Below are 10,746 nucleotides of genomic sequence, written 5' to 3'. Positions count from 1 at the left end.
AAAACTATTAGACCATGATAAGTGACATACGTGTGGCACGGACACATGATAATTTCGAACGTTTTTTATGCTAAGTTTAGTAACGCGAGGATGACAACTTTAGTTGTGAAGCATGCCAATTTCCTTTTCGGATTCAGTCTTTTTTTGTTGTTTTCCTTTTCAAATTGCAACTTTAACTGTAAAAATGTTAGGTCCGGATTATTTCATACCATACATGTGGAACTTATCATTTGGGAAACTATTTTCATGCTTTCCGAGATTCAAGTTTGACCGTAGATTTAACCAACGAGACGGACTGCGGCGGGAACAAGAATTATACCACGGAATTATAGTATATTTTTTGTTCCCGACGTAGTCGGTCTCCTTGGTTAAATTTACGGTCAAACTTGGATCTCGAAAAATACGGGTGCACTACATTGTGAAATGAAGGGAGTAGCATCATGACAAATCCTTTCAGTCCATCTCATCCCTGTCGCAACACTCACAAACCCTGACTAAATGCGTCCTAGTAGCTTCTTAATGACAAAATGCAAACACTACCAAAGCTCGAAAAGGACGGGCGGTGACGAGACAGGAATCGCCGGTACACTCCAGACCATCTTTCAGTAGGAGCTACGGCTAAGGAGGAGCATCAACATCGGCGACCAACCACCCAATCTCCTCTCTGAGGTGGTACGCACATCAGCCTTTCAGACACATTTCACCAATCCGCCATTGTTTACACGCCCGACGTCTCATTCCGCACGAGACCATCACGGCATCCGGTTGATAGTACATCTCTGTCACCCATTTCTCGTCCCGGTGTTTGCTTCTAAGCTCAGCCTTGACGTACTGTGTGTGTTCTCGTCCTAGGAATAGGAAGTGCGTCCGTGGGCGGCAGCCAGCAGCCAGCAGGGTGCGATCGATATGGCGTCCAACTACAGGATGAAAGGGTTCTTCAAGGGCTTCAAGATCATCTCCCAGATCTTCAGTGAGCGCGTAACTAACTAGGGCTAGCTAGTGTGTGGGTTTCTGAATTTGATCGTGCAGAAGAGGGACAGACAGACGTGATCTGAATTTGTTCTTGCAGCGGCCAAGGAGCGGGAGATGGTGATCGGCCGGCCGACGGACGTGAAGCACGTCGCGCACATCGGCTGGAGCAGCTCCACGCCGGGGACGATCACGGGGAATGCTTCTCCAAGCTGGGTAACCATTTCAGTGCCACGGTGCACGCAAATTCTGGTTCCATCAGCCTGCGTGCCTGATCACCTTTTCTTCCCAGTGAATGTCATCGAGGGGTCGTCTGATTTCTCGTCCCTGGGCTACTTCGCGCCGTCCGCAGGGACCTCCTGGACTTCCCAAGGTATGTCCAAACGTGCAAGACCACTGTTTGCTCTCTTTTCGTATGCAAACACCACCAGTTTTGTGTCTCCGGTCTCTGCATACTTCTCTATTTGGTCTGTCGGCCTCTTGTGATTGTGCCTTGTTTTGGAAAGATTATGATTCATTGTGTCAGGGGCAGCATGTACATGTGCAAACATGGCAACCTGCACTATTTTTATCGAAGAGGCGAGCTGCTAAGGATCGCCTGGGATGGGAACTGAGGGCCTGCTCAAAGAAGACTCGGGGCGACAGTGTGCTGAAAAGCCACTCAGGATAATTTCTCATGCAGATGATGGGTTGTCTTATCTGTAATGCCTGTTCGTTGAACTATGATGATGCCCTGCGTGGCAATGCTCTTTCCTTGCTAGCTGGTTTAGGTGTGGTTGAACCTTGCGCGCTTTTGCGAGCCAGACTTTTTCTCCGGTTTGCCATCTTTGGTAAACCCGTGCGCTGTAAACGGTCGCTGTGACTTGCTTTGCCCCGTTTTTAATAAAAAGTGGGGTGGGGGGAACCCCTTTTCTTCAAAAAAATTATTGGCTTGATCTTGATCTGGTATCCTGAAGCTGCGCCCGGAGCACATGTTAGTAAACAATTTGCATGCTTGTGAGAGCACTCAACCACCACCCAGTCCACCACCAGCATGTTTTGCAGACATTTTGATAACACTAACATTTTATTGAAAATTATTAGTATCGATAAAACCAAAGTTACCTTTATCCCTTTTTCAAACTTGAAGGCAAGAGTTTCCCGGTTAATGTGGAATACCAGGCTAAAACTATAACAACAACCATCCACACCGGCCGTCAAAGAGACAACAACAACAACAACAACAACAACAACAACAACAACGCGCATCTTAAAAAGTTGTATCTTTCAAACCGCGCATTGAAATTCATATCCGTCTTCACCGTGGATTCCTCGCGGCTATATCTTTAAACCTAGATCTCGCATGAGTATGTTTCGATGAAATTTTTTCAATGCCAACTTTGGTGCCAATTTTAGTACTGAATGATGCAATTTTTTTTTAAAAACTAGTTTTTTGGAGCTGCATGATCCAACTTCCTATGAAGTTGCAACCTACCAAGCATGATAACATAATGTGACTAGTCTACTGCCCCGGCCAACAACCTAGTAGTTGATGTGCAACCCTTGTCCCTATTCATGGATGTGTAGTTTTTCATTCTTGGCACACCTTGCCCCACCCCCTAATAGTGCTATGTGCAACTTAGTCTGTTATTCACGCCAACTGCCGATTAGTCGATGTGTAAATCCTTCCCCTCCCTTGTTGTGGATATGTAGTTTCAGTTAGCGGGGCAATAGACGAAGTTGCACAAGTCTACTAGGTAGTTTGCCTGGGCAACATACGAAGTTTCACATCTCACATGCAAGATAGTTGGATGGTGAAAACTCTACATTCATGAGGGTAGTGAAAAATTTCATATAGACAGGATGCTAAAGTTGTACATCTCACTAGAAGGGGTGGTTTCGCCTAGGTGCTAGCAGGGAAACTACACATTCACGGGGATACAAGGAAAAATTGCACATCACTGTTAAACAGTTGGCCATGGCAGTATCCGAAGATGCACATCCATTGATAGGTAGTTGGCTAATGCAGCAAACAGTTGAAGCACATCCACGGGCAGAAACAAAGTTGCACATCAACTACTAGCGAGTTGCCCTGGCCAAAAATGAGGTTGCACATCTCACTGGAAGGAGTTAGTTTCGGGGTGGAGGTGCCATCAGTGAAAACGGCACGTCTATGGGGTAGGTGAAAAGTTGCACATCCATTGTCAGTAGTTGCACATCGACTATTATATAGTTACACAAAATGGGGACTAAATTGCACAAAAAAAATTCATCGAAATATCTATGCGGGGTCTAGTTTTGAAGAGTACGCCGCGAGAGTTCCAACGGTGAAATGAATCTCACTTTCCATGTGCGGTTTGAAAGTTATGGTTTTTTAAAAATTTGAAAACTCAATTTAAGTGTGTTCACACTTGTTCACATGGGTGCTTTGCAAAAAATTCTTTTCACACCTATTCACTTTTACTAATATGGAATAGGGGGAACAAACTATTTCCATTTATAGATTGGAGGACAAAATATTTCATTTTTCGGCCAGCCACTCCGAAGCGCTAAAAAGGGATTATACCATATTAAGAAAATGTTGATCACATCATATAATAAACAGATGTTCATTGCATCATATATTGAAACGTTCATCGTGTTTTACAAAAGCGTATCGTTTAATATATATATATATATATTGAACATTATTTAATATGTAATTGTCTTATTTAAAATAAGATGCACCTTATTTAAATATACGATGAACTTTTGAGCATGACCTGAGTTACTAATTCAAACAGATCATTATAGTTCTCTAGAAGTATGCTCTTGTGCATGGCCTGAGTGGATAATTTAGTAGTTCCTCTTCCTCATACCTCTTGCATCTTTTCTTCCACCAGCCCCTGCCTCCTGCAAAAACCACAACGGAATCCAACCGTCACAGTTAAAACTTACAAGTTTAGCTCCAAACAGAAGAAAAAATACTTTTTTCTAGAACAAAATCAAAAACAAGTGGAACAAGGCAAAATACAGGGAAACAACCGACCTCCGGCACGGTACCATGGAAGTAGAGTATATGCGCGTACTATAATTTGAATATTATTTAATACTAGTAAGTGTGCACGTGCAACTCACGTCTTGAATAAATAAATGATAACAATCGGGCAAATTTATAAACTATATTGGATGTTGTACAATTTCGCCATAACATCAAATATTATGTCAACTAAAACTGATTTTCATCCATTGTTTAGATCATACATAGTATTTGTAAAAATTCCACTGATCACATAAACAATAATAGGTATACTCATTTCATAATGCAATACAACTTGTGTGTTAAGGACTAAAACCGGAAAACCTTGCTCATAAAAAGATAATCTGTAAAACTTGTTGAACAGTCACGAAATCAAGACAATAAATGATTGAATAGGTCCTCTAATTTAGGCTCCAGACAATGTGGAGGTAGCTCCGGTAATACTTGTTTGGCTTCTGCTGCATGTAGATCTTCTCGTTTGTCCTCGTAACTGGCTACAAGGTGTACTCAACCACATCAGATGCCACTATCCCGTCATTTGCACCATCAACACGACAACCAGCACCAACACCTTTACGCTCTCCTTCGTCCTTTCATCACCGGCAAGAACCTGTATCCTGCTATACCCTGTCCAACCACGCCACACACCGCCCTTGACATGCAGATCCACATCATGGTGGGATGCGCACAATACTGATCCAGGCGCGACCGTATAGGCGAGCAGAGTTCCAACGCTACATTCATTGGCACTTTACAACCGGAATATACATCTAACAATATGTAAGTTGGCAAAGAATCATAGTCAAAGTATCAGATCAGAAATATAATTATCGAAGTCCAGTGATACCCATCACTTGACAAAAGATATAGGGGTGTTCATTGCACTTTGAGGAAAAATGATGAAATATAAAATTCAAGCATAAGGGTTCACAATTGTACATTCTTCCTGGAGTGAGGCATACTATGCCACTAAAATATTGATGTTAAGAAGACAGTTAAGACTATTCATTGAGCAAATGTAATTTTGTGTATTCCTCCTAAATAGTACATCAAGGCAATGTTATTGTGGAGGCTAAGGTAGAATACATCTATTAGCAGTGTTATTGTGCAGGTCAAGGCAGAGTATGACAACTTAGAATTTAAATGCATGTCATAGAATCTTCCTTTTCAAAAATACCCATCTTTACTTTTAAAGTGTGTTGATTTTTTCAAATTTATATTTAGGAACTATGGCTAAGGAGAAGCATCATCATTAGAAACCAATAGTCAAAATTAAAAAAATACATACTAGATGAACGTAAACCAACTTATCTGGCCTTATGATTTTAAATAAGAAATACTATCGACCCTCTACGGAACACCCTCAACCAAGTGGCTAAAAATAGACCCTCAGTAGAAGTCTTACCATTGACATATGTGAAAGAAAATTGGCGGGCCTGGAATTGGGCCTATCGAGATTGATATTGTTCCACCGATGATGATGGGCCTGGAAAAATTAAGCATGGACTTTCCTTTATTCTCCCAAGTCCCACCCCTTTCAAAACCTAGGATTTTCCCCTTTCCCCCTTTATAACCCCAAAATCTTGCAAAGTCCACGGAGTCGCCACCGCGGCAACCAACCATGATGGCCTTCATTTAAACCACATCGATCTCTACTCTCGTCTTCTCCGTTGAATCGAATGCCCCGTGAAGAGGTCTAATATTCATATCAATAAAGATTTAAATTGATCCATGATGCTTGGTAAGCCTAAAAGTATATCTGATCTATGCTAGCGTAGTTAGATCTATGGCCCATTGGTATGATCATGTCTCACCTTATTATTATATAAATCCACTATGCATCATGCTTTTGTTATTCCCAACACAGGGACGGGTGTATCCATGTTCATTGTTTGTAAATGTTTTAGTTGAGCATAGATCAACATGTGGGATATAACTAGAGGTATTGTTGATAAGATTGATGTATCCGTCTTCTCATTTCGAGAGGGGGTGTAGATTCTTGTGGAACACACAATAATGGTGTCGGTGTTGTCATCGCTGATACGTCTCCATCGTATCTATAATTTTTGATTGTTTCATGCCAATATTATACAACTTTTACATACTTTTGGCTACTTTTTATATGATTTATTGGACTAACCTATTGATCCAATGCCCAATGTCAGTTCCTATGTTTTGCATGTTTTTTGTCTCATAGAAAATCCATATCAAACGAAGTCCAAATGCAATAAAATTTTACGAAGAATTATTTTGGAATATATGTGATTTTTAGGAGTTGGAATCACCGTAAACGGAGGCCCACACAGCCCACAAGACACCAGGGCGGGCCAGAGGCCCCTGGCGCGTGGTGGTGGGTTGTGCCCTCCTCGAACGTCGGATGGAGCTCTACTTCGGGCACAAGGAAGCTTATATCCGGGGAAAAATCGTGTTAAAATCTCAGCGCGATCGGAGTTACGGATCTCCCGGAATATAAGAAACACGCGGTTTTTGGCCAGATTAGGAGAACATGAAACAAAAGAGAACAGAGAGGGAGATCCAATCTCGGAGGGGCTCCTGCCCATCCACGGCCATGGAGGACATGGACCAGAGGGGAAACTCTCATCCCATCTAGGGGGGAGGCCAAGGAAGAAGAAGAAGGAGGGGGGCTCTCTCCCCCTCTCTCTCGGTGGCGCCGGAGTGCCGCCGGGGCAAGGATCGTGACGACGATCTATATCAACAACCTTGCTACCGTCAACACCAAATTTCTCTCCCTCTATGCAGCGGTGTAACACCTCTTCTCCCTGCTGTAATCTCTACTTAAACATGGTGCTCAACTCCATATATTATTTCCCAATGATCTATGGTTATCCTATGATGTTTGAGTAGATCCGTTTTGTCCTATGGGTTAATCGTGATCTTGGTTGGTATGATTGTATATTTTATTTATGGTGCTGTCCTACCGTGCCCTCTGTCTCGCGCAAACGTGAGGGCCCCCCACTATAGGGTGTTGTAATATGTTCATGGTTTGCTTATTGTCAGTGTTGCAGGGGTGACAGCAGCCTAAACGCGGATAGGTGGGTTATGGTGTATGGGAGTAAAGAGGACTTGATACTTAATGCTATGGTTGGGTTTCACGACCTTAATGATCTTTAGTAGTTGCGGATGCTTGCTAGAGTTCCAATCATAAGTGCATATGATCCAAGTAGAGACAGTATGTTAGCTCATGCCTCTCCCTCATATGAAGGTGCAAGAATGATTACCGGTACTTGTTATCGATTGCCTAGGGACAAATAACTTTCTTGTTGACACAAACCCTTTTTCTAAACACCTAACTTTTATTATCTTGCAAAGTACTTCTACTTTTATTTTTTCAAAGTAGTTCTAGCATCACACCTACAAAATAGTTTCATAATTGTTTCTGGTAAAGCAAACGTCAAGTGTGCGTAGAGTAGTATCGGTGGTCGATAGAACTTGAGGGAATATTTGTTCTACATTTAGCTCCTCGTTGGGTTCGACACTCTTATTTATCGAACAAGGCTGCAAACGATCCCCTATACTTGTGGGTTATCAAGACCTTTTTCTGGCGCCGTTGCCGGGGAGTTATAGCATGGGATGAATATTCTCGTGTGTGCTTGTTTGCTTTATCACTAAGTAGTTTTTATTTCCTGTTCTAAGTTATTCTCTATCTTTAGTTATGGATATGGAACACAAAACACCAAAAAAATAGTTGTACTTGCTACTCATGGAGATGGGGAACCTCCTAAAACCCTCAATGCTCGTAATGTGAAAAATATTATGCACTACTTTGATAATCCTGAGAAAACCCCATCCAACATGATAATGGGAGTAACGTTAGATCAACGCGAATATTTTAGGGATTATCGGTTGATACAAAAAGGGAAACTTTTATGGGATCAAATTTATATGTTGCATTGGTATGCTCGGGATTTATGCTTGAGATATGATTTTACTTGTTGCTCTAGGATGAATGCTCCACACCTTCCATTTTCATGCAAATTTAATGATAATGAAACCTTGGCTTCTTAGGCTAATGGTATATATATGATTACTATGATGTGGAACGAATAGAAGTATTTGTTGCTTTTAAGGGTGCTTATGAAATTGAATCTTTGTTTGAAAAGTTTGAAGATTTTGATGATTCAGTTTATAGACCTGAAAATTTTGCTATCCTGAAATATTGCTATGATAGTTATAAATACAATTCCGATATTGATGAATTCATTGAGAGAGTCTCCACTGTCCAAGAAGAGATTAATATTTTGCAGGAGTCTATGGAAGAATAAAATGATGAAACTGTGAGTTCATTGGATGAAAAAGATGATGAGGAGAGCGAATACAAACGGAGGAAGAACGGATTAGCTACCCATGCCCACCTTCTAATGAGAGTAACTCATCAACTCATACATTATTTAATGCCCCTTCGTTCTTACCGAAGGATGAATGCTATGATAATTGTTATGATCCCGTTGATTCATTTGAAATATCCCTTTTTAATGAAATTAATGCTTGCTATGCTTGTGGCCAAGATGCCAATATGAATTATGCTTATGGAGATGAACTTGCTATAGTTTCATATGTTAAGAATGAAATTGTTGCTATTGCACCCACACATGATAGTCCTATTATCTTTTTGAATTCTTCAAACTACACTTGATGATTTTTATGAATATAATATGCATGTGCTTGCTGCTCCTACTTGTGATTATTATGAGAGAGGAACTACATCTCCGCCTCTCAATGTTTCCAACATGATAAAATTGCAAGAAACTACTTATGCTATGTATTGGCCTTTACTTGATGTGCATGAATTGTTCTTGTATGACATGCCGATGCATAGGAAGAGAGTTAGACTTCGTCATTGCTTGATATACGTTGCTTTGTGCTCACTACTAAATGCCAAATCATTATTAATCAACATTGGCTTTGATATACCTTGGGATCCGGGTGGATCCATTACTTGAGCATTTTATGCGTAGCTTAATGGCTTTAAAGAAACCGCTGCTAGGGAGACAACCCAGAAGTTTTAGAGAGTCATTTATTTCTGTTGAGTGCTTTTATAAAGTTTAAAAACAAAAAAAATATAGAGGGGAACTTAAAAACTTTTTCACAAAAGAGAAGCGATTGGAAGTTATGCATTGGAGAAGTGAGGGTCGATCTTGAACACTTGTGTTCATGCTCATGGAAACAATGTAGAATTTTTCATGAAAATTCTCACAAAAATAATTATCCCCTTGTACAATTACATTGTATTATAAAAATAATGTGCCAAAATTTGCCTTTAGGATGATTAGATTGCTTGTTGGTTTGTGCGGTGCAGAATAGAAACTTTGGCTGTAGTGCTCGATTTTACATTTTTTACTGGAGCGTCAAACAGTTCTGAAACTTTTTGCACTGTCTTTATATACAAATTTTTTATTTTGTCCTAATTTTTCAGAATTTTTTGGGTTATAGAAGTATGGTGGATGTTCAAATCTTTACAGATTTTCCTGTTTTCACAGATTTGCTGTTATGCCCTCATTATTTGCATTTGTTTGAATTCTTGTTGAAGCCTCCTTGACTTGGGGCCATAGAATTGTGATAGCATACAGTGGGTAATGTTTGTTTATAATTATACAATAATGTTATAGCAGTACATGATGTGATTTCATTGCCATATTCACTAACCCCGCCACTAAAAGTTCAGTTAAGTTCTGTGTGGATGAAGTGTTCGAAGATCGAGGAGGTCTTGATGTGAGGAGAAGGAGGAGAGGCAAGAGATCAAGCTTGGGGATGCCCAAGGCAACCCAAGTAAATATTCAAGGAGACTCAAGCATCTAAGCTTGGGGATGCCCTGAAAGGCATCGCATCTTTCTTCAACAAGTATCAGTATGTTTTCGATTTCGTTTCGTTCATGTGATATGTGTAAATCTTGGAGCGTCTTTTGCATTTAGTTTTCACTTTTCTTTCATGCACCATGCTGGTATGAGATAGTACATGCTTGATTTATAGAATGCTCATTGCACTTGACTTAAATCTTTTGAGTATGGCTTTATAGAATGATTCATGTGCTTCACTTATATCATTTGAAGTTTGGATTGCCCGTTTCTCTTCACATAGAAAACCGTTGTTTGAAGAATTTTCTTTTGCTTCACTTATATTTGTTAGATAATGGCCTTTTGTAGAAAGAATTAAACTCTCATGCTTCACTTATATCTATTTATAGAGTCAACAGGAATTGGTCAATTGCATGGTTAGTCATAAAATCCTACATAAAACTTATGGATCACTGAATATGATATGTTTGATTCCTTGCAATAGTTTTGCAATATAGAGATGGAATATGTGGGAGGTACTAGTAAACGATTGTGGTTAGTAAGAATATTGGTGTTAAGGTTTGTGATTCCCGAAGCATGCACGTATAGTCTCTCGTTATGCTATGATGTTGGAGCATGATTTATTATTGATTGTCTTCCTTATAAGTGGCGGTCGGGGACGAGCGATGGTCTTTTCCTACCAATCTACCCCCCTAGGGGCATGCGTAGTATTACTTTGCTTTGAGGGCTAATGAACATTTGCAATAAGTATATGAGTTCTTTATGACTAATGTGAGTCCATGGATTATACTCACTCTTACCTTTTCTCAATTTGCTAGCCTCTATGGTACCATGCATTGCCCTTTCTCACCTCGAGAGTCGGTGCAAACTTCGCAGGTGCATCCAAACCCCGTGATATGATATGCTCTATCACACATAAGCCTTATTATATCTTTCTCAAAACAGCCACCATACCTACCTATTATG

At 40.4% G+C, this 10,746-nt stretch overlaps 1 protein-coding gene across 2 annotated transcripts; it reads left to right on the top strand.

The window, feature by feature from the left end:
- The first annotated feature begins 821 nt into the window (after positions 1–821).
- On the top strand, positions 822–1,863 carry LOC147986841 (uncharacterized). Of its 2 annotated transcripts, XM_087540169.1 has the most exons (3): positions 822–970; positions 1,070–1,342; positions 1,496–1,863. In XM_087540169.1, exons 1-3 carry the CDS (start codon positions 907–909, stop codon positions 1,558–1,560), a joined length of 402 nt encoding a protein of 133 aa, XP_087396295.1. In that variant the 5' UTR covers positions 822–906; the 3' UTR covers positions 1,561–1,863. The 2 variants fall into 2 exon arrangements, with proteins under 2 accessions (XP_087396295.1, XP_087396294.1); XM_087540168.1 differs by having other exon boundaries at positions 1,070–1,863.
- The last annotated feature ends 8,883 nt before the right edge of the window (positions 1,864–10,746 follow it).

The sequence above is a fragment of the Triticum urartu genome, chromosome 2A (genome assembly GCF_056163025.1).
Source record: "Triticum urartu cultivar PI428250 chromosome 2A, HENAU_Tu73, whole genome shotgun sequence".
NCBI classification, from domain to species: Eukaryota; Viridiplantae; Streptophyta; class Magnoliopsida; order Poales; family Poaceae; genus Triticum; species Triticum urartu.
This window is presented reverse-complemented; position numbering and strand designations above follow the sequence as displayed.

Coding starts and splice junctions, on each gene's coding strand:
- LOC147986841 (XM_087540168.1), top strand. CDS start 907: ATGGCGTCCAACTACAGGATGAAAGGGTTCTTCAAGGGCTTCAAGATC. Junction 971..1,069: donor GATCATCTCCCAGATCTTCA/GTGAGCGCGTAA, acceptor TTGTTCTTGCAG/CGGCCAAGGAGCGGGAGATG.